Source organism: Gymnogyps californianus, chromosome Z (assembly GCF_018139145.2).
Source record: "Gymnogyps californianus isolate 813 chromosome Z, ASM1813914v2, whole genome shotgun sequence".
In the NCBI taxonomy this organism is placed as follows: domain Eukaryota; kingdom Metazoa; phylum Chordata; class Aves; order Accipitriformes; family Cathartidae; genus Gymnogyps; species Gymnogyps californianus.
In genome coordinates this window covers 45,289,711-45,314,267 of record NC_059500.1, presented here as the reverse complement: position 1 = coordinate 45,314,267, position 24,557 = coordinate 45,289,711, and the positions used below count along the sequence as shown (strand labels likewise).

The following is a 24,557-nucleotide window of genomic DNA, read 5'->3' as shown; positions in this document are numbered from 1 at the left end:
AATCGTACCAATAACAACGTACAGAAACATTCATTTCCATGCATTCAAAACAGTTGTAAGCATCACTACAATAAATCTCACAGGATGGAAAATCTCTTCTTTCTTTTAGAAAGACTTAGAATATTTCATGTCAGCTTTCAAATCTTTTAAAACTCTTCATGGGCACTCCATCTACAATTTTATGAGTCAAAACCTTTTCATCAACATACTTCTTGTAAAGACAAAAACAATTCAGTTTACAAAATTTGTTTTACAAATTACTTGCAAATAAAATGCCAGGTTTTTAACTTAATTTTCACATTTCTAAAATTTACTTGCATAGCCTATTTGATATAAAATTCTCATATGTCTTCCCTGTTTAGCAATATTGTCTGCTGTTCATTGGGTGATCTTTGAATATACGTTAACCAATAGTTGCATTTTATGGATGACTATTCACTATGCGGGGTTTTTTTAACACTTAGACTCCAAGGCTGTAAAAAGTGCAAGGTAAGCGTACCTTCTTTCTCAGCAATTCAAAGTGTATCTCCTTTTCTAAAAATCTTAATGAGAACGACCCTCTCTTCTATAGGTCGAATTGCTGGTTTTTCAAAGTAATTTACTAGTACGTTATTAACTGTAAGGAATTCCTGATATCTAAAGTGATCTAAATAGGTAAAGCTTCCTGATAATCTGATAACATCTGACAAGAACTCGCCTCCTAAAACAAGGAGTATCCAGATACTAGTATCCTAGTATCCAGAGCCTTTAGAAGGACTGCTCAGCACATGCACAACAGTGGCAAAGCTCCAGCTGGATGTAATGATTTCAAGTCAAATACAGAGTATTCGATCATGTAATTGGTGGATAGACCATGCATTATTTTGACACTAATACAGTAAGCTGAGTGTTTTGTGAATTAAAAAAGCCATTTACTTCCCTTCTGATTTTCTGTTGCTCATTTTACTTCAAATAAATAACATCTTTCTCTTACATATTATTGCAAAACATGCACTTAATTTATTGTAGCTCTTAGTATATATGAAATGAGTCACAATGTTATCTGGAAAACCTAATTCGCAATTCTAAGCTGAAAATGAAATATTAATATATGATAAACAGAAATATTCAAAATGTCTTGATTTGGTAATCAACATAGCTCATTTTTCTTCATATCAGACTAGCTTTGAGAGATGTGCTTACACATCACAGATAATAGTACGTTCTTCTCTGATAAAGGAAATATTGTTATAAAACACATTTATTACTAATTACTAGTAAAACATCTACACCAGTCAGGACACATTCAAATTCAATAGTACATCTTCTGCATCTTTTTGCTCATTAAAGCATCCTATAATTCCATCTTAGCCCAGGTTTCAATACAGCCTAATGCAGCTCTGGAGAGCCTTTTCAGTGCCTCAGATTATAAAAATGCTTTTTAAGTTGCTGTGTTCTGTAAAGTCAGAGATAATTCCTCCACTGCGTGTCATTCAGTATGTTGTTTCCTGGGCTTTGCCTACTGCATTTCACCATGAGACCTGAAATATCTTTAGCTGTGTAAAGGCAGGCATGCATGGAATATCTCTTTCACTCCTTTCTGAGACTAACATAAAAGAGGGGTGAGGTAAGAATATTAGTCAAATGTTTTATTGTAACGAGCCTTGAGAGTCTGATTTTTTTTAGGTTTGGATTATTATCTAAGCTGTAAAATATACAATGTTAAAACTGAATTCCAAGCAAAATATATCAAAATCTAAAACTGTTTCTCTTTGCCATGTCAATAAAACGAGTATAATTTCAAGCACAAAAAAGCAAAAGACATATTGAGCTCATCTGTTCTTTACTGTCTTAAAGATGGGTGGGGTTTTGAGGTTTTTTTGGGATGAAATAATGTTTGCTGATGTAGGTTCATTTATTTGTAACTTACTTGGTAGCATACAAGAACTGCCAGCAGATGAAAGGTAGTATTTGCTGTGCTGTTTAATTAAAGATGTCATTGTCTTCAGGGAGAATTTGTCAATCTGACATGCCTCGAAAATTCTTTTTTCCCCTCAATATTGCACGGGATCTATCTCTTTCACTGCCCTATTCTGTGTTTATTACCTTTGCATTTGCTCCTTGTGTTAACTGCTACTCTGTTATTTACTATACTTTCTTCTTCAGAGCTGTCAGATCCTGTTTCTGACAGTTATTATAAACTTCCCCCCTCTTTCCACCATCTGTCTTCATTCATCTTTTCTCAAACACATTTCTTTTAAAAACTTTGTTCCCATTTGCTGTATAAAGCACATCTAGTCTCTATTCTCTTTACAAAATCTCCCAGTTACTATGATTCCTTTTTCTCCAATGTCTCCCTATTTCTTATTTTATAATGTCATCGTCATTATCTAACTTCCCAGCTACATGTCTAGATGTATTCTTCCTGTCACTCAAATATACAACTCCTAATGAACCAGACACAATGTCATTTCATGCTGCAGTCATTGCAAAATGTTACATACGTGGCTTTTTAGAAAGATCTTTCTATCCTTTTGTATCCAAGGAGGGTCCATCATTTTGTGTGGCAAAATAAAGCAGAAGTAATCTGTTCACTTTACATATCTTTATAGTCAAAAGACAGACAAACATTGTAATTTCTACCTATTATTATATTATTTGTTTTAAAATCAATTGTCTACTGTTAATAAGCCTGAAAGATTTGCTTGTAAAGGAGAAAACGGGTATATCCAGTCAAGTTTTTTCCAATGTTCTGTCATCTTACAACCTGATTCTTCCTCCACTGGTAGCTGAAGATTGAAAATAGAGCCAAGGAAGCTAAATAAAGGATCAAAATCTGGCATCATCTGAGTCTCCACATGAAAGGATTGAGCCTCAAATCAAGGGATCCTGTTTGAGATCTGCATATCACAAGATTAGGGATCTCTCCACACCTTAACCATACTGAAAAATGGCAATATTAACGAGAAGCGTAGACACCGTACCCTTTTTATATTTTTTTAGGTGAGGTCAGAGCTGGCGTCCTGTTAGAAAGGGGACAGGTATGAAAATCTGCCTGTGCCCCTCCTGGGATTGCCTGTGTAGAGCTCCACAGCCTACACAGTTCTCCGCACTGGCAGGGGTGGAACGGGACCTCACATGGGCCAAACCTACATGGAGAGGCCACTTTTAGATGAGTCGTTCTGCAGACAGCTGGAGAGGCTGAGTTGTAAACTGGAGCAACCTGTGCCTGAGTTTATTTTTCCAAGAAATGGGTCCGCTTCCAACATCATATTCATGCTTGCTGTTGCTAAAACAACTGAAGTGCTAAAAGATATGTATATGCATAACTCTTTAAAAGTCTTGGTACTTCTTACAGAAGGGAAAGAGTGCCGCAGATTGATGGAGAAATCACAGTTCAATGGATGTTGCTTCCATTAATCTGAAGGAAAACCTTAACTAGATGGTTGCATCCTTTCACAGGTGAAGAGTACCTTTTGATGACATTGACTGCACACCATAGAGAAACCTAACAGCCTTCTAAGCAACATACTGTAATACCGAATTTATTTTCAGCTGATTTTATGCAAAGTTTTATCATCTTTATATAAAGAGGCCGACTACTGAGACATGCCACATGCAAAATTAGATAAAACTGTTGTTTTCAAGAAGAAAAAGTAGTATGACATGTTTAGGAATATACTGTTAGCTTGTCAGTACAGGAGGTATAGATCCACAGGCTAGACTGGGCATCACAGCAACAGTAAAGAATTAAGACGTGCTTCTCAATTCAGCTAAAATATCTGCATATTCTATAAGACTCAGAAAAACTAAAAATAGCATTCTTTGTTTTAGAAAAAGCCTACAGAGCACATTATTGGAATTTATTTTCTTTTTTCTAATTCACACTGCATCCTCAAATTCAGAACCTTAATCATATAAAAACAGAGGACCAAATTTACCCATAAGAAATGGAAAGTCAGTACCAGGGATGTGAATCCAGCTTTGAGACTTTTTCCCGTGTATCTTTGGATTGCTACATATACTGAAATGTGTGTGGACATTGAGCTTCGTTATATGTTTTGTCTGAAGGAAACATCTATACTCAGAACTTGTGGGGAAAAAAAAAGTAAATTAATTCTATTGCCATTTTCTCCTGAAATATTTCATTAAATCTCTGAATATTAAGTTAGAAAGTAAAAGCCCATAATAATCAGAGAGTCATGTGAATATGCAGTATTGCAAGTTTATGCACTTACGCTAAAATCCCAGAGAGTAGCAAAGTTCATAGCACTTGCTTCTTCAGCTCTTGGCACAGTTTTTCTAGGCAAAGAACCATATGGCTTCCCCATCAAAGCCTGGAACCAAAAAATGAGAGCATTTTACACTTTAAAGCAAAATACCGATAAACGGAAGGGACAGTGATCTGTCATTTCTTAGGAAGACTTGTTTTATGCTCCTAAACTCCTTAGTGAGGATGACCTACTTCTCCAATTCTTTTTATTGCTCCTCACATTAGTGATTGAAACTATGCTCAGAGTATGCATTAATGGTGTTTTCTAAATTTAAAGTGATGTTCCACTAGTATCAATGGATTGTCAAACCATGGCTCTTACATCCAAAGGCAACACAGAAGTCCAAATTCCTCTGATGAGTGGTGTTTGTCTTACAGACAAGACCAGAAGATTCATTTTTCTTGCACTATGGATTTTATTGGTTTTTTAATTGAAATGTATGAGAAGATGCTAGGGATTCGGTTTTTGGATTCTGAGAGTCCCACTGCTGCTGGCGTGATGCTTGCTCAGCCACAGTCTATGTCCTCACAGGGTCCTTTCCAGGCTTTACCCTGAAAACTGTTGGGCTTTTTCTCTGTTTTGGCTTCAAAGGAAGATGGATCATGTTATTGAAACGCTGTACTAGGAAGCTGTTGGAAATTTCTACCTGACTCTTTCCCATCTGCTTACTAGAAGACAAGTAGGAGGCTGTGGAACAGTGAAATCAGGGAGACGGCACACTACTTTTAATTCCATATAAGCCCTCTTTTAAGGAAGACAATATGGTGGCTCAAAGGAGCTAGAAAAATATTACTTTTCACAGAAGTGATTTCTGCCTGAATTACATCTGCTCTGAGCAGCACTATTAACAGTGATACTGCACACAGCACAAAAGATGAGGGGTCTCTCTCGTGACTTTACAGCCCTGTTGGGCCTTATCAGCATGTGAGTGTTAAGGCAACTGAAAAGGATCCATGGTGCCTCAGAGGCCTGGAATGTATCTTTCTATTGCAATACACATTTTAGTCAAGATACTCCACTTGGCTGCTTCTTAGTCTCAGTTCCTCTCCCTAGTTTAGCATAGAAAAAAAAGAAGTTCAGCACCATCCCAGACCATGGGAAAACACTTGCAGGACACAACCCTATATACATTAGTCTATTCCAAGACATCTCTCTGTAGAGACAGCTGACTACAAAGAAAGTACATCTTCACAGCCTTAGTACACCTTTATAACTTTAAATGGAGCATAAAGAGATTACAAATTTATTTAAAGATCCAGTCCTATGAAATCTCACTGCAAAGACAGAAATTCACATAACAATTCTCAATGATAATTTAAAAAATTCCCACCTCAGGCACCATTACAAGTCCAAATGTCAGTCCAAATAGAATCATGTTTATTCCATACATCCAGCGCAAGAATATGAAATAAGATGCTACTGATGAGCCAAAGTGACCTATGAAAACATGAGATGTGAAAAAAGAGCAGATAATTTAGTCCTCTTATGTTATTTTACCTTAAGATGAAGATGCTTAAAGTTTATTTGAAATAAATAAAGTCAGTGGAGGCTTTTCATTTTCTTTATTACCATAATTCTAATAACTTTTTTCCAGATTGCATACTAGCATTCACTGACCTGGCAGAGAAAAGAGAAACAAAAAATATAAAAGTATTATTTATACAGAGTATTTAGGGTCATGTAAAAGCTGTGATATTTACTAATATTAAATCCTCTAGCAGCAGGATTCAAAGCAAATCACACTTTTGGGGGTTTTTTTTCTGTCTGATGTGGATTGTAAGCATTCTGGACATGTTAAACCAGCACCACCCTAGTTTTAATAGGAAACAGCACAGAATCAGCCAGTGAGGATAGTCTCTCCAAGGGCAGAAAATGCTTGTAAGTGCTGTTATTGGAGTGCTCGCCAGAGTTGTTCACCGGGGAAGAACAAAAATATCTGCAAACGTTTGTACCCTTTCTTTCTCTTACTTTGCTATTAATGTGTTCCAGCTGCACCCAGATGTGGAGGAAGTCCAATCGCCAGGTGCACAGATGAAGCCTTGGACTCCACCGGCTCTAGACCCCTGACCCAGACCTGTGCGAAGAAGAAGAGGCTACAGGGGAAGCGGTGAGCACTAAGGGCCTGATTTGACCAACACTCTGCAAGTCAGGCCAAACAGAAGTAAAAGCTCAAATTCAACCCCAGCTTGCTGCAGCACAGCTCTGCTGAATATAGAACAGCTGACAGTTGTGCTCATCTGTCTGTCAGAGTTAGCAAAATACCAGATTTCAGTTCCGTTACCAGTCATTTGCAGGACAAAAAGTGACCTTTCAACAGGTTTTTCACACACGGTCTAGTTAAGGAGCCTGATGCACTCTGATGGCAAATAATGAGAAGGAAATCTCTGTGTTCAGAGGAGCTTACATTGGTATTTCCACACTGTTTTGCAAGCCTTGTAACAGATTCTTCAACTCTGTAAAATTAGGTTAACATGGCTGGTGCTATTCGGGGCATATATATGCACATTTTACTATAACAACAAATCCGGTAGAAAATTTAATACATTTAAACTGGTATAACCCCAGAGTATAAACAGAGACCAATTGGGAAGAGGCACTCATCAGGGCTGTGCAAAGGGAGGAACAAGCCATTCTGTCAAGGGTTTCAGTGTTTCAAAATCTGCTTTATTCACAGTTCAGAATGAAACCACAATTTTGAAATTTTGCTTGAAGAAGTAGCCAATCTTAGCAGTGGCCTACATACTGGGAAGTCTGGGTAGAGGCATAAAGCAAGAGACTTTTAGTTAGTAAATCTGGCTGTGATATGTCAATTACCCAATTATAACCCAGCTACGGCCTTTGAGGATGCTATGGACTCAAAAAAATGAAGTGCAGGAAATTAGGAAGATTTCTGATTTCAAAACACTTTTGATACTATAGACCTCTCCATGCCGCATGAGCGCTTTTCCTTGAATCCTAATATCCCCATTCTTTTGGGAATGGCTTCTTTTCATGTATTGAATTATAGTTCTTGTATCAGTTATCCTGATTAAATCACTGTCACGCATCCATCTGGAAAGTCTGCAGTAAGGCACCACATTGGAATTACATGTGTCAGTATAGTTATTGCAAGTCACAATGCACAGACTGCGCATGGGCCTTATTCTTTTTCACCAATGAGGCAAGAACAGCAACTTCTGATAAGTGAAAAGCTTAGCTGGAGATGAGGATAATTTAACTATGGATGCCCTTAACTACATTTCCAGAGTGGGCAGGTCCAAACAGGGGGCAACAGGGAACACAGAAAATGGTACAAACAGCCTGCACCAGCTGTGAACAAAACCAGTCTAAGTTTCACCAGTGTTTTGAATCCACTCTGGCATGCAACATGTTCCAGGTATAAATGAAAGAGCAATACTTTAAAGTAGACTTTAGCCATCTTTTTCTGCATCCACAGCCTCACCATACTATGCATTGGCATGCAGATTGGCATGCATAGTATAAATTTCAGCAGTGGAATGAAGAAGCTTGCCTTGTCCCAACACAGCAATGTGTGTTTCCTGTGAAGTCCTGTTGCACAGACACTACTGAATGTCTATTCTGTAAGGAAAAGAAGTGTCTCTTTTCTAGATACAAGTACTTCATATATTTATCAACTTCTATCTGTCTTAAACATCAAAACCCCAGCAGCAGATTCACCTATTTCTGACACCAAGGATGCAGCACAGCAGAGCTTGATGCCTGTTATTCTGAAGCTGGGCTCCCTGTGCTAGAAAGGACTCTCATCTTGAAGCAGGAAGCCTACTTGAGATAGCCCAGCACTTCATGCTGATACCTGGTCTTTCTAGATACCTGGCAGCCTGGAAGAGTCAGACCCAACTGAAGATGGCTGTGATAAGAAGGGCCCTATTTATTATAGTGGGGATCATTATGAAACTAAGCAGAGGTTGAAGATGGGTTTTCTTGCTGTCCTGGTTTCGGCTAGGACAGAGTTAATTTTCTTCCTAGTAGCTGGTACAGTGCTGTGTTTTGGATTTAGTAGGAAAATGTTGATAACACACTGATGTTTTTAGTTGTTGCTAAGTAGTGTTTATACTAAGTCAAGGATTTTTCAGCTTCTCGTGCCCAGCCAGCAAGAAGGCTGGAGGGGCACAAGAAGTTGGGAGGGGACACCGCCAGGACAGCTGACCCAAACTGGCCAAAGAGCTATTCCATACCATATGACATCATGCCCAGTATATAAACTGGGGGGAGTTAACTGGGAGGGGGGGTCGCGGCTCGGGAACTAACTGGGCATCGGTCAACGAGTGGTGAGCAATTGCATTGTGCACCACTTGCTTTGTATAGTTTAATTCTTTTAGTATTGCTATTGTCATATTATTATTATCATTATCATTGTTTTCCATTCCTTTCTGTCCTATTGAACTGTCTTTATCTCAACTCACGAGGTTTTTTTTCCTGATTCTCTCCCCCATCCCAGGGGTGGGGGGGCAGTGAGCGAGCGGCTGCGTGGTGCTTAGCTGCCGGCTGGGGTTAAACCACAACACTTGCTAAGGGCTTAAATGTAGTTAGTACTTCCCTTTTTTCTTCTTCCTTTTATTACTCACTTTATTTCTTTATTCTTTTATTTATTTTTATTAAATGACATGGTTGATTGTAATTATCACAGAAAGGAAAATTCTTTCAAGAATTTTAGTATCTAAACATTAACAATACCCCTCCTGCCAGTCCATAGACCCACCAGAAACAATCCCTGTATAAAGTTTAAAAGTGTGGTTAATGTAAGTTTGTAGTTTAGGACACAATATGAAAAGTTTAAAACAGGAGTGTGTCTTCTCATGCCAATATTAATAATGATTAATAGTGAATAATATTTATTTATTTTTCCTATACTCTTCTGTAGCACATCTAAGGCATAGTAGTGTGACTGTTGAATTATCTGACTTGATGTGGTCAAGGTGGTTCTTGGGTATCCACAAGTGGCCTTGAAATAGAATCAGAATTGTCTCTTCAAAGCAGCTAAGAGCGCTTAGATTTACTTATAACATTAGCTGGTCTCCTTCTTAGATTAGTCTGACCATTCCTAAAGGAGCCATTTGTTTATCAAAGGTATCTTCTTGAAGTCTGTTTAAATTTTCGCATCAAGCTGAAACTATAGTAACAAAAAAAAGCCTGATAAAACTTGTGTATTACACCTTGGGCATACACAGGTGTTCCCAGGCATACCAACACAACTCCATACAGAGAGTTTGCTCAGTATGAAACATTTTCTTCCCAGGTCTTTCTAGTGTATAAGTAATGGCCCAAGGAACTTTTCAGTTCAGTAGCACTGCCAGTCATATGTGTGTCACTTGCCCCAGTTTGACACATTCTTCATTTGACATCTTTTTTTGTAAAGCTATACTATTTCTATTGACTTTATGTGAATTTAGCAGTTCTGTTGTTCTCATAAAGTGTGTTTATTTCAATGTTGCTTTTCCCATTAAGTTTCCTGCATCAGTTGGCAGTGGTAGGGAGGCACAGCTACCCATCCTCTTCAGTTTGCATGAGAGAAAACTTTCTATGTCGTCTAACACTGTTTTACCAGTACAGTATATCTTTTTAAGTCAAAGAAATCTTCCCCAGTAGTACCTAATTGATCTTTTGCCACTATACAGGACCTTAATTCACTTTCCATTTGCAATCTGTCTACCACCCTGGCTAGTTTTGAGAATGGACCAACACCCGACAACACTACAGTATAAGCATCAGGTTTTCTAAAAAAGAGCCTCTAATACATGTTAACTCCTGAACTGCATCACAAAGAAGACAGATCTTTGCCATTCTGTTAATATATGGCCTGATCTCCTTTGCTTTGTTGATCGTCTAGATTTCAAAGTAGGTATCATGATAGTTCTGCACTAATGCTGATTTATAGGGCAAAGATTGTTAGTGCTCTGAAACCGTTTTGTTTTGGACAAGTCATGCTTGGTTGTTCAGATGCAGTTTTTTAGAAGGACTGAAGAATAAATACTAGTGTTTCTCAGTGGTTAGAAAATTATGTTTACTTCCTCCATTTTCTACTGTAAAGAGTTACTGCCTTGTTTGCTTGGGATTTTTTTATAAAGAGCTCACTTTGAGATCAGAAAATGCAAATCATCTTCATGTAAGAGTACAGAAATGACTTATGCTGAGAAGTTAACTGGTTGGAAGCTACCTGTAAAGGTTCGCTGAGCATAAACTATTCCCTCAGACAGAGGTATTTAGCCAAATTAAGAGGTTTCCTATACAGAGTAGTCTGCACATAAGTGTCAGGCTTTTGTTCCATTTATGCTCCTGCTGCTCATACTTTCTTTTAGCTGGGATCATGTAAGATTCAAACAGAACTTGAAATTTCGTAAGTTCTTGCCTCTTTTTTAGGTGCTATTGACACAACCTCTTCTTACTCTCTGTTAATACTTACACTTCTGTGCTTAGTGCCTGCCTTTGGAAAGAAAGTAGCTTATAGCATAATATTAGCAGTGATCATGAAGGATTATATAAAAGTTTTACCTGTGGTTTCTTGGGCTAAGAGGCTGCTCGTCTAACTGTAATCCTGTCTGTTGGAAGGAGCAGAAGCTATCTATGAATATTTCATTTTCAAATGTGTTTAACTGGTGAGTGAAGTATACCAGATACTTACTTGTGTGTATACGTGTGTTCTGGTGGAAAAATTATCACAAAAGAAACATTAGTTTAAAAATGCTAAACTGTGTAGTGACATGGAAAGCAGTTGTACAGACCCAACTCTGTGATGGAGAACTGAGCCAGCACATTTTGCATCATCAGATTTCCAAGAGTGGTCCAAACAGCCTACTTTACCTGTCACAATCTGATGTCATGTGCTGCTTGTTTCACTGTACTATCTCCTCCAAAAATGAGCTGTCTTGTAGACAGTGCTCCCTCCAATTTCCTTTATGCAACCATATTTTGCCACATGAGACTGCAGCCCATGGGAACTGACATGACTAGATGCACCACAAACCATGCTGTCCAACAAGAGTATCTTTTTAAATATTGATCCTAGTGTCCAAGCCTAGTGTTCAACCATTTTCTTCAACCACTCCTCAGTGTTTTAGGTGGACTGAAGGATACAGTAGTTACATGCGAGGTGTTGCCTGCACCAACAAGATTTTCTAAGGTGTTTGATGTGCTGCATTTACAAGTCTTATGTAAAGTATTAAGCGACCAAAGATATTTTTCTGCAAAATTCTTTATAAGCAGTATTAGGCACATTCTGTTCATTGTCTGATGTCATGTGTTTAAGTCAGTAGTGTTACTGTCATTTTACAAGGGCCTGAACTGAGCCCCAAAAGACAAAGCCATTGGTGCTAGGAGTCAAAGGGGAATCAGGTCCGTGCTCAGTTTGGAGCCATCTGGAACAACGTCTCCCCTTGCAGAGTTGCTTCTTCTGCTTCTTTAACACAACTGTATGTCTGAAGACAGCAATAGTTAAGAAGATTTCATTCCCTGGAGTTCATGCATATAAGCTTGAAGCTGACTCTGTTGAAAAGGTGGCTGCTCTTCCAATATGTTCTGGTTTTGACCTCTGATTAAATATGGAGATTTTGATCAGAGCTTGATATAACAAATGGTTTTACAAATGATCTCATATTGACTCTGCTAACCTGGCAACGGGAGAATGCAGGGTAATCCTTGACTCAGCACCAACAGTTTGTTAAATGCCAAGAAACAGAGTATAACTCCTTCCCTTTCACTAAACTTGATGCAATATGACCAGTGTAGTACATGTCCTACCTACATATAAATTCAGATGACAATTAGGTTTCTAGAAAAAGTTGAAGCAGCAGTTTTTTGGTCTCTCTGACTCAATGTATCTTAATCTTTTCTCTTCCCTTATACACAGACTAGCTTTTTTCCATTTCAGTTTCCCTCACTTCTCCTTTTTTAGTATCTAAACCCCCTTTTTTTCCTGGGACTTGGCAGCTTCATCAGTGTCATCATTAAACTGACCTTGATCTTAGTACTACAAATTTGCTAATATGAGGTACATGCTGAGAGCTACTGCTTGGATTAACCAGAATCAAATAAATTGTAACTTAAAATTCTTTTCCTCAGAAATATTTCCAAGCTGTTTCCTTGAAATCAAGCTTTATTCTAGACTATAGAGTTTTGGACCAAACTGTGGTTTAACTATACTTCTTAAATTACTAATGTTCAGACAGAGGATTGTTTCTGCAAGTAAAAGCAATTGCAGCTTGCCTTAGCAATAAGCTGAACAGAACAAAAATTAATAGAAAAAGAGTAAACTTCACAATCTTACCCCTTGAGATTATGAAAAGGTACTACCCCACAGTGATTTGGGACCTTCCAGGTGACAGCAAAAATGTTACTCATTTCAAATGAAAAAATAAATAGATATAAAAGCAGGACTGGAAAAATGACCCTGTTTTATTTTTGCATTCTGATTTTACAAGGAAAGAAATGTGTCTGTTGGAAGTTATTACTAGCAGAACAGCTTGTGCCAGGACTATTCTTTTACAGAAACTTGCAGAAATATCACTCTCACAAATCCTCAAGATGTCTGTTATGTGTCCAGACAAGTAAAAGACCACGTGCATCTTGCTGCTGAGTTTGGTTTTAACTACACATATGCACAGCTTCTTCCTAAACTCCACCTCAAGTGAGTAGATAATCTGTTCAGCAGTCTGTAGACCATATGTTTAAGGACATTATATAATTTCTTCTCAAGGGTTATTTTACAGTCCAAAACTTCACAAAATTCACAATTTATAATTTTCCTGTTCTTCTACTGTTCTTGTTATTGTGTTTTGATGTAACCCACAGCTTCTTTCAAAGGCAACTTCTCTAAAATCAGTTTCCATTGCACTTTCATCTGCATTTCATCAGTGGCAGAGCCTCACTCAGATACCCGTACAGTTAAGCCAAATTTCCTTCAAAGAGAGGGCTGCAGTTTAAATTCATCACTGGAACTGAAACACAAAACTGACTTGTGCCAAAAACCTACTCTCAAACATACTTATAGTACTAACTACACTGTTTTGTTTATATTTATGCCTAATATATGGAGACATCCAAGACAACTATTGTTTTCTCTGTGTTGTATTACATGGTTAAAAATGAGAGAAATAATGCCAAAATACCTCTTACATAAGGCTCAAGATGATGAAAAATATCACAGAAATAATTGTAGTATAAATATAGACAAAATAAAGTGAAGGTAGGCAATAGCTAAATCCCAATTCCACTTTTCTAGGATTAACTTCAACACTGGCTCCTGATCTGTTACCTGTGTATTAAGGATTTTTACCTGTAAGGTGACTAACACTCTCTCAGGGAAATATTCAACTAGCTATAATATCAAGCTCAATAAATATTAATGAAAAATAAACACTCATTGATTTTATACTACACATTGAATACAGACATATATTTCTAAAGTATCGAAAAGTAATTTACCATTTTGGCATGCATCAGGAATATGATACCAGATACTATTCTTTATTATGTTCCATAAGCACTTACTTTCAATCTCCTTAATTTTCATTTCCCAGGGTATGCAGGCTGTCTTAAAATTCTCAAAATCTCTTTGAAATTTCATCCATTTCTGAAAAGGGTCACAGATAAAAAAAACCACCATCATCTCAGTGCCCAGATGCTCAGTTTCCCCTTGAGCTAATGTAAGCCCTTAATCATCCACAGTATCCTTTGGCAGAGCCCACTGCAATAGAAGCACTAGCTTATGAAGAACCATCTCCTTTTGTTTGTTCTGAGTATGTCTCCTATTGGCTTTGTGTGAAGTTCCTATTTCTTCCACAAGAAGAATGGCTAAATAATCCCTTCCTTTCATGCCATTAATTATTTTTTAGAATTGTTTCTGAGAATTCAATTTGTTATTTCCTTTGCTATTCAAAATGCAGATCTGGAGCACAAGCTGTGTCATTTAATTACAAATACTCTACCCAGTAGTTTATCTATTGGATAAGTATAACTTTTGTAATTGAGCTTCCTGTGCCCAGCTGAGTTTGAAAGCCTAATTATTTTTTGTGAACATCATTAATGTTTATGAGAAGTGACTACACAACTGCTTGCAGAAAATCCAGTCTAACTAAGGGTGAACCTGGCCATACCAAGTAGTCCTGCCAAATATTCTTAGCATCATTCTGCATCAAAATTTTAGTTTGGGGCAAGAGTGTTCTTTTGAAGTTAATCTCCCAAACCATCCCAATTTACCACACTTACATTTGCACTGTAAAGCAGTGTCAGAGCATAAAACTAAGTCAAAAGATGTACTTGAGGACTGTACTTGAGGAGCATGATAATCCACATCCACATCCACTGCTGCTGGGTATTTAGTCTTTGGGACCACACAGGACTTAGCCCAAAGAAAGACCTGCCAGAATGCATATTGTGTGGACATTGGGTCCTAAGCAACCAGCATTCGGCCTTTTGGTCACAATCCTACAGAACCATATTGCTTCCTAGGATATATGTGGCCCTAGAGCCTTGGCTCAGTGGAGATGCCTACAGTACTTTTGCTGCGGGGCAAAAAGACACTTTTTGATCCTTCACAAAGGGCTGTCTCAAGGGAAAGACTGAGTTTTGGATTCAGTCCACAGAAAAACCCAATCTACACCAAGAGAAATTAACTTTCACACGATATTAAACTCTTGCAAACTCTTGCAAAACAGTTGATTTTTGTTTTGATGACAAGTCTCAATCAAACTGTGAGCTTGCATTAGAAATCTTTTCATGTGAGAGCAGTGGAAATAAAAGTGTTAAAATGCAAAGAAAGACAAGGAACTCTATTTTGGAAGACGTGTACATACAGCAATAATCTGCAAAAGGCTCCCCATTTGCATTACATGAAGTTAGTGAAACAATAAATTTACCTTGGTCATCATCACTTTGTATGCATAGAATTTTTTTCCTTTTCCTTTTCCAAGAGCACCTTCAAACTTTTCAACAAAAAGCTGGGCTTCCCTGGAAAATGAGGGCAAGAGAGAGGTATAGATGATGCTGCAGTAAATTTGATATTGTCTCTACCATAGCAACTTAATTTTTTATGTGTTCTAACTCCTCATAGAGTTTTGTATAATCTTGTTCTCTTAGTAATGTTTAGAAAGAAAAGCTCTGAGATTTTATGTTTCACAGAAGACTAATCATAGGTAGTGCAAACAGAACAAACAACTTCAGTCATCTGCTCTAATCCAAATGCATTTGAAGCTCTGAGATCTGCCTACATCCAGTTAATGTTATCAAATATTTTTAGTCACAGTGACTTTCTTTTGCAGTTCAGCTGCTGCCCATTTGTGCCACTCACAAACTGTTATTCCTCCTGGTTCCATCTAATATAAATTGTTGTCCAGCTACCTAAGGGAAATTTTTTTAATCAGCATTTTTTATTTTGGAGATATGTATACACTAGAGCCTTGGTTCCCCTGTGTCTACCCTTCTCAAGACTGGATTTAATTCAACCCTTCAGAATTTCTGCATATATCATCTCTAACTGTACCATTCCCTGAATCATTTCTTAGAAGTGTAGCTTCAGTGGCCTCCAAAAGACTAAAATTTTTCTTATAAAGATATGGAAGTTAAATAATACCCTGGTGATACAAATATGAAAGGAAGATTTTTTAAAATAGTTTTAAAAAGGCATAATGTCCATGGATTAAAGCAATAAACAGATCAGATCAAGAGCATACTAATATTTCCTCCATTTCATCTAATTTTCATTTGTAAGTATGAATTTGATGTGTGTCTCTATTGAGAAAATGTGCCCTACAGGCTAAATGTCCTGATCTAAAACACTGGAAAATAGAGTAAGAATTCTTAGCTGTCAGTGTATGCACAAGACTGTATAACTATTTTGTCGTTGCACTAGATGACTGCAAAGCATTGTACATTATATTAGGTATTATACTAAGCACTTGGGAAAAGGTAGACTATTGGGAAAATGTTAATTGTGATGCACTCTCTCCAGAAGCGCTACAGATAAGTTCACTGAGTGAAATTGATTATCATACTTACATCTTCTGCTCATATATTTTATGTAAGCAAGCAAAAAGATTGTGTTAAACTGCAAAATCTGACAATGGCATTGGCAGAATAGTGGCGTAGCTGTGATAAAGGAGAATTAAAACTATGTGTGAAGAAGGCTATCAGCTGTGTCATAATTTCTCTTAACTCATGGTTAAAAATCTCAACATCTTTAAAAATACTGTACATATTTATAACTGCAAATGCTTAGGGTGATCTTCATACTATCATTTGAAGACATATCAAAACCTTTCCCCACTAGACATCTGTGGCACCAGTCTCTTTAGCTCGCAGTACCAAGGCTCCAAACAGCCTTTTGTTTCTATGCTTCCCAAGACAGTGCAAAATTGAGCTACTGAATTTAGCTTTCACTCTTTGAGAGCTTTCCCTCTTTGAGGGCCCTCTGAGCACTCTCACCTTCCAAGTGTCCACACCTAAACCCAGCTGATGAGGCATCAGGACCAGTGCCACTTCACCTGACCTCCCCAGGAGTTCAGAATGCATTTTCCCACCATCTGAGATCCCATTTTCTCCTTCAAAGACACAGGTTGGCAGACGCAAAAAGCTACACACAATGACATAAATTCCAATCCAATCACTCTTTTTTTTTTTCTTTTCCCTGTGGCACAAGACATGCACAGATTCATATGAAAAAGATAAAATACCCAGCCACCACCCCAGACACCCATCCCACCTGTTCATGACTTCGAAGTGTTCCTTGGGGATCAAGTTAGTGTCTTTTTAAGGCTCTAGATCCCTTATTCTCAGCTCTGCGATTCTGGATCACATTTGTACTCTGGATTTTGGAGACTGATCTATGTCGTGGTTTAACCCCAGCCAGCAACTAAGCACCATGCAGCCACTTCCCCCTCCCCCCTCCCCCCTCCCAGTGGGATGGGGAGGAGGGAAAAACAGGTAAAACTCATGGACTGAGATAAGAACAGTTTAATAACTAAAGTAAAATAAAATATGCTAATAATAATAATAATAATAATATTATAATAATAATAGTAATGAAAAGCAATATAAAAGAAAAAAAAAAAAGACCCAAGAAAAGGCAAGTGATGCACAATGCAATTGCTCACCACCTGCTGACCAATGCCAGAGCCACAATCTGCCTCTCCTAGCCAACTCCTCCCTGTTTATATATGGAGCATGACGTTCTATGGTATGGAATACCCCTTTGGCTAGTTTGGGTCAGCTGTCCTGGCTATGTTCCCTCGCAGCTTCTTGCACACCTGCTTGCTGGCAGAGCATGGGAAACTGAAAAATCCTTAACTTAGGATAAGCACTAGTTAGCAACAACTAAAACATCAGTGTGTTATCAATATTATTTTCACACTAAATCCAAAACACAGCACTGTACCAGCTACTAAGAAAAAAATTAACTCTATCCCAGCCAAAATCAGGCCACTGTGCTACAGAAACTTTGACACTGACTGAGCCTTCTTTATTTTCCAAGCCACTTTGAGTCCTTCAGAGATTTTCTGGCTCAGTGCTCACAGCTCGTTCTTTCATTTTGATTCTCAAAAAATTCTACTCTTAAATTTCAGCCCTCTCAAATAAGTCCGAGAAAACAGATTCTTTCAGCTTCAGGAAACCAGTGTCCGAGAGTCCCTTTTAAATCCATTTCCTCAGGATTTATAATCTTGTTGCACTGTCAGGAGATATAAGGTAGTCCTAACAGCAGACGGCAGCTTCCTCATAAACTCAGCAGTCAGTGCTGGAGCAGTACCATAAAAGCAGCCAGAATCAACAAACTGGACATGTACCAGTCTCCCAAGTCAGCATATCATATTCTGGACTTAAGAGGAAACCCTTCTACCACCACTTCTATCACTAGGTAATTCAAGCATTGGAGCTTGTTCATGAAAAATTACTGAAATCAAAACGTACAGAGCTGTAGAAAATCTGTGCTTTCAGTCACTAATTATGTGCAGTTATGCTGCAGAATATGAAGATTTCAAATTGTAGGTTTGGGGTTTTTTGCAGTGAAGCAGTAAGTTAGAAATTTAAGGGGATAATACGAAAACAATCATTAACACATAAAAAATCCTCCATAGCAGATATGAACACATTTTGCATTTGTAACTGAACACAAAAGTTCTCCACAAACATATTCTGCTGTAAAACTAAGCTAAGCCAAAACAAGAAGGAACTTTCCACAATGAAAGTCATAAAAAGATTTATTTTATTTTAAACTCCTAATTCAAGCCTTCTGTTCACTTGTTTGAAATGTCTTTTTACAAGGTTTTCTAAAAAAAATAGTATTTCTTATCCCTTTCTGCCTCCTGGACTCTCCATCAAGCAATCTTTCAAGTTAGAGTGTTAGCAGTATGTAAGCTTTTTCTCCAGGACAAACCAAAACATCGTGTTTCGAAGGTGGTGATCCACATCTCCAGGTTTAATGTTGCTGACTCTCCTGAATGCTTCCCTGGGTTTTACTTTGCCGGTGGCTGAGGTTTCCTTTCTCCCTGCATCCTTTCTTCCCCAATACTGCCCCACTCCAGTGTGTGCTGGCTACGGAACTGTTATAAACCACCCCTAAATGTTACTGCTTTATAATCTGTTTTTCTCAGATTTTCACTCCATTGGCCTGCATTGGACTAAGTTCATCATTGCAGCACAAACAAACCAGACAATGATCTGATACCAGTTAAACTTCTTGCTGAGTGGTTACACATGCAGTCAACTGAGTCACACATGCAAGACCGGAGCCCAAAACCAGTTGGATCCATGCATGCACAATATTTGTGAAGATACTTTCATGTTTCATGAAAAAAAGTATGAAGCAACTCCTTTCATTTTTTTATATATTGCTTTCCTGTACTTATAAATTTTTTGTATAGAACTTGAAAAAAATCAACTAAGTCCAGATGGTGAACTTACAGTATTATTTTAATTTTCCATTTACACTGTATTTGCATTCTAGTCTAGTTACAATACACTGTGATTTTTTGAATTAATGCATATTTGGCATTAATGCATATTTCACACTGACCATGACAAGAAGATGTTTCAAACATGCACTAAAAACTGTAGCTATTAATATTTCCCATTCTTGTGAAGTAATAGCCAAAATTGTTGCATAGTTAATAATTTTCGCATAGTTAATAAAAAAGTAGCACATGCTATATGGCCCAAAGAGTTGTGGTGAATGAAGTTAAATCCAGTTGGCGGCCAGTTACAAGTGGTGTTCCCCAGGGCTCAGTATCGGGGCCAGTTCTGTTTAATATCTTTACCAATGATCTGGACAAGGGGATCAAGTGCACCCTCAGTAAGTTCGCAGATGACACCAAGTTGGGCAGGAGTGTTGATCTGCTTGAGGGTAGGAAGGCTCTACAGAGGAATCTGGACAGGCTGGATCAGTGGGCCGAGGCTAGTTGTATGAGATTCAACAAGGTTAAGTGCCGGGTCCTGCCTTGGGTCACAACAACCCCATGCAACGCTACAGGCTTGGGGAAGAGTGGCTGGAAAGCTGCCCGGCGGAAAAGGACCTGGGGGTGTTGGTCGACAGCCGGCTGAATGTGAGCCAGCAGTGTGCCCAGGTGGCCAAGAAGGCCAATAGCATCCTGGCTTGTATGAGAAATAGGGTGGCCAGCAGGACTAGGGAAGGGATCGTCCCCCTGTACTCAGCACTGGTGAGGCCATCGCTTGAATACTGTGTTCAGTTTCGGGCCCCTTACTACAAGAAAGACATCGAGGTGCTGGAGCGCGTCCAAAGAAGAGCAACGAAGCTGGTGAAGGCTCTAGAGAACAAGTCTTGTAAGGATCAGCTGAGGGAACTGGGGTTGTTTAAAAGGAGACTGAGGGGAGACCTTATTGCACTCTACAACTACCCGAAAGCAGGTTGTAGCGAGGTGGGTGTCGGTCTCTTTTCCCGAGTAACAAGTGATAGGACAAGAGGAAACGGCCTCAAGTTGCACCAGGGGAGGTTTTGATTGGATATTAGGAAAAATTTCTTCACCAAAAGGGTTGTCAAGCATTGGAACAGGCTGCCCAGGGAAGTGGTTGAGTGACCATCCCCAAAGATATTTAAAAGATGTGTAGATGTGGTGCTTAGGGACATGGTTTAGTGGTGGACTTGGCAGTGTTAGGTTAACGGTTGGACTCGATGATCTTAAAGGTCTTTCCAACCTAAATGATTCTATGATTCTATGATTATTATGCAGTTGAAAGAAATGAAATTATTTTTTAAAAAAATAATATTTTTGAAAGAAAAGAGTGAAAGTCTTCTTCCACTCTTGGAATAAATGAAATCAAGTTACCTTCGATGTTCTACAAGCATGTCTTACCTTTTGGTGTGTGGTGGATTTTACCAATAACATTCTAAATAGCATTTTCATACCACTCATTTAGAGACACTAAGTCTTACACGGGAACTCCACCACATGCAAATATACAGAGGAGTTATTGAGTGCCCCACAGCAGCCTATCTGTTAGCTGCATCCATGAATATTTGCATGACTTAAAGATCTTATTTAATTGGTAGTTAAATGCAAATCTCAATAACAACTTGATTCTATGAAACATTCCCACCAGAGTTCTAATGAAATATCTGAAAAGCAAATTCAATGCAGAAGCAGAGCTTGAAAGAGGGCCTGTGGGTAATGAGGCAGAAACACGTGTGCAGTTATGTGCAAAGAATTAATACAGAAACCCTAACTACCAGACGATGCTTGAGCCATCAAACAGAACATGTTTTCCTTCTCCCTCTCAGCTTTTCTTCCCTCACCAGCTCTGCAGCATGTTAGTCACACTGGGTTACTCCTGACCTCTGTGATTTGTAGGTTAAGGACACCTTTCCGTGACTTCTACTTAAGCTTCCTGGCTTAAAAGTTCGGCAATGACCTGGCACAATTCAGTCAGGGAACAGGCTTGCAATGTCCTTTCCATGTCTGTAACACATGCTCTTTTTTGTTAAATATAATCCAATATGTTACTTAATTCAAGTTTCTACCTTGATGTCTAAACTATCTCACTGAAAGACCTCTATTTGTACATCCCTGTGGACTTTTGCTACACTTTGTCGTTTCCACCATTTCTTTTGTGCTAAAAATAAAATGAGAGGACAGGAAGAACGATCAAGCAGTAAAAAGTAGTCCTAAAGTCATAGAACTGTTGTAGAAACCACAACAACCAAAGCCACATACATATATATGCACAGCTTGCATGCCTACTTGGAAGGAATGCAACTTCACTAGCATGAGGACGTGTCAAAAACAACACAGAGCGACAAAACTGAGCTTTGTAATCACTGGTATCATGTGTTATAGGTAAATTATCTATATCACAAGATAGGCCAAAGTGTGCCCCGTTAGCTAACTGTGAATTTAAAGAAGCTTCAGAGAAACCTTATTAATTGAATTACAGACACAAGGAACTAATAAATGTTGCATGGGGCTGGGCATTATTGTCCCAGAGAAGCCTGAGTTAATTATTAATACTAGGTGTGGAGTTACAACTTCCAAAGTGCTAGGTGTACGGTACTTCGGGCACTTCAGTGTTGCAGAGAGAGGATGAATTACAGCTCTCAGAGGCTGTTGATAATGAATAGGATTCAAGCGGATTGCTCACATTTTTCAGTAACAGTTCAGGAAGGTTTCAGTCTCCAGGATCTAAAAACTCATTAAAAAGAAATGTCGTATTAATATTGATCACCCAGGACTTCTCCAAGTCTTAAAAAGATTGGCTAAAAACTGACTGCAAAACAACTGTTGTCAGGCACAGCTTACTTGAAAAGCAGTTCAGCAGTAATAATGAGCAAATTATAGTGTTATTTAATACCCAGCTGGCCTCCAGGACTGCCAGTATGTCCACAGTAAGAGATGAAATACTGATTCATTGGACTACAAAGAGCACATCCAAAGATAAGAATTTTCCACCATCCCACACATGCTCCTTATGTATCTTAGGGTTTTGTACACTTATAAAATATTCTGTTTCCAATTTGTCTGTCTTGATTGATAATCTAAGTCCTGTAACAAAATAAATGATGCTAAAAAAATACTGAAAAATCGCCACATTATATTCTGTCCCTGGCAGATGCAGAGGAGACTGCTCTGCTATGTTCTGTTTTTCTCAGAAAAACCAAAAAGTTGTCATGGCTGTTTTTATGGTCTGCATTTCATTGGACGTCCTTTAAGAAGCCTAAGCTTGATATTTGACTGCCTTTTGGGTTTTTTATATCATCATTTCACTTGTTTTGGTAGTTTGCTAACTGGCTTGAGGTACAGCTTTAAAGTGAAACCACTGTTGGCATATTTCTGGGTTGTGGTGTTCAATCCTCTGACTATATGGTACCATAACAGGCTTTGCTGGTGGATATAAACTACATAGCTGTTAATAGTCTTTGCTATTTTATAGCACAAAACTTTGGCTATCATCTGAAGTGTTATGTGCACTAACAAGGGGAGTGAGATTAGTATACCAGAGCCAAACACAGTAGCTCAGCTTTTATACCTTCCCCTTTCTTTCGTATCTGTGCAAAACCCAACCAGGAGAGTGCACAGACAGGGATGCAGTCCCCAAAATCAGACCCCCAGAGGTAAATTGGGATAGCTTTCCCTGGAGGTTTTCCAATTTGCAACAGCTGAAGACATGGATCATGAGTTTTACTTTTTTGTACATTTTTCTAATCAAAAAATCTTTTCAATAGTTTACACCCCACCCCCACCCCACCCCAATTCTCAGTCTTGTAAGTAATGATTGATGGTCATTATCATCTGATGGCTGTTCAGGTACTTTTGTGCTGGCCTGAGTAGGCAGTGTCAAGAGGAAATGTGCACAACTTATCATCTCCCAGAGAAAAGGCACAACAACAGTACTCACAAACAATGTAAACCAGTGGAAGGAAAATGAAAAGAACAACAAAACTCGTCTGAAGGAGAATATTTGTCTTGGAAATGAGAAAAAGTCTGGACTCCAGCCAGACTCGTGCTCTCAACAGCATGGACCACTATGTCCCCAGCCCGCAGCCTAACATGTCTATTGCTTAGGGCCTGGGAGAGTGGTGATGCTGTTTCCTGCATAACATCTTTTCATTCCTTTCTGTGGCTTCTTCCTCACTTTTTTCACATCTCCAGACCTGTAAAGGTCTGACTATGGTGTCTCAAGGTGATGTTAGAGTCTGACAGTGCTGGTACAGCTCAACTTCAAACCACAGGGGGACACTCTGCAGCAGAGCAGTATCCTCAGTCACAGTTCTTCAGATAATAATCAGGGGCTGTTTGAAATGCATCTTTCTAGACACAGGGATGTAAATTAGAAATTAGAGCTGATCTAATTTACCAGTGCAGCTCTATTAAGAATGCCATTTCAGCAATAAGTATCTCAGCCAAGTTTTGACAGAAGGCATTTTCTACAGAGCAACTAGTTCTGCATCTGTGCGCTAAAGTTATTGTTCATTCATTTATTTTCAGAAAAGAAGAATGAAGGAAAAGATTAACTATTTTACAAAGTAGTCACTAGAGCTAAGTAGAAATCATCTTTCCTACCCTATACTTTTTAAGCTATGAAAAAATGCTCCCTCAGTAGAAACTGGTTTTGAATCATCAAAGCGATGGGGTTGTTTGGTCTTGAAAATGTTTAAACAAAATGTTTCAACAATTTAAAATTTCTTATCTTTTTTTTTAAACACAAAATTTAGTGGAAATTAAATCTTTCACAAAAATAGTTTCTTCTGACAAATTAACACGTCTTTTAAAAAATAATATTTAGAATGAAAAGTCCTAATCAACCCTAATATTCACTTTTCAAAATAATATGAAAAAAGTATATTTTTTTGGTCTTATTTAGTCATGAATATGTAACAAATCCTGTATTCTTGGGGAGCATTTTTTTTCCATTCTTGGAAAAAAATAGGTGTTAATACAGAACAAACGTGGAAGTGGGGTTTGGCTCACAGCAAAGAACATTTCTCATAATGCTGAGAAAAAATCTCCAATGACGTATCTCGCTATTGTGGAAGCTGAAAGACAAAGAATAGGGAAATTTCTTCTTTTACCTCTAAGAAGATAGGTTTCTTTTTTCCCCACACATCCCATAATACTCTAAAACCTGCACAGGGGAAGAAGCAGATGACATAGAGAAATACTCGCTAATAGTAACAGTTGATCAAAGTTTCAACAGCAAGAGATGCTAACATAAGAGTATTCAAAAGTCGCATTATTGATTTACAAGTTTAAGGCACTTAAAGCCAGTGTGTGTCCATTTTCCACATGTACAAGAATAATGCATATCTAACAGACTAATGATTCTGGCATAAATCTTAAATAACTTGCTAAA

General features: G+C 38.2%; 1 protein-coding gene across 1 annotated transcript in view; it reads right to left on the bottom strand.

The window, feature by feature from the left end:
- Positions 1-24,557, bottom strand: part of TMC1 (transmembrane channel like 1) — a 73,234-nt gene that overhangs the window by 27,779 nt on the left and 20,898 nt on the right. Inside the window, exons 5-8 of the mRNA XM_050913071.1 lie at positions 15,125-15,215; positions 13,758-13,839; positions 5,584-5,690; positions 4,218-4,316 (exon numbers count right to left, since the gene is read on the bottom strand). Of these exons, the coding sequence (XP_050769028.1) occupies positions 4,218-4,316; positions 5,584-5,690; positions 13,758-13,839; positions 15,125-15,215 (379 nt within the window). The remainder of the gene's footprint in view (positions 1-4,217; positions 4,317-5,583; positions 5,691-13,757; positions 13,840-15,124; positions 15,216-24,557) is intronic.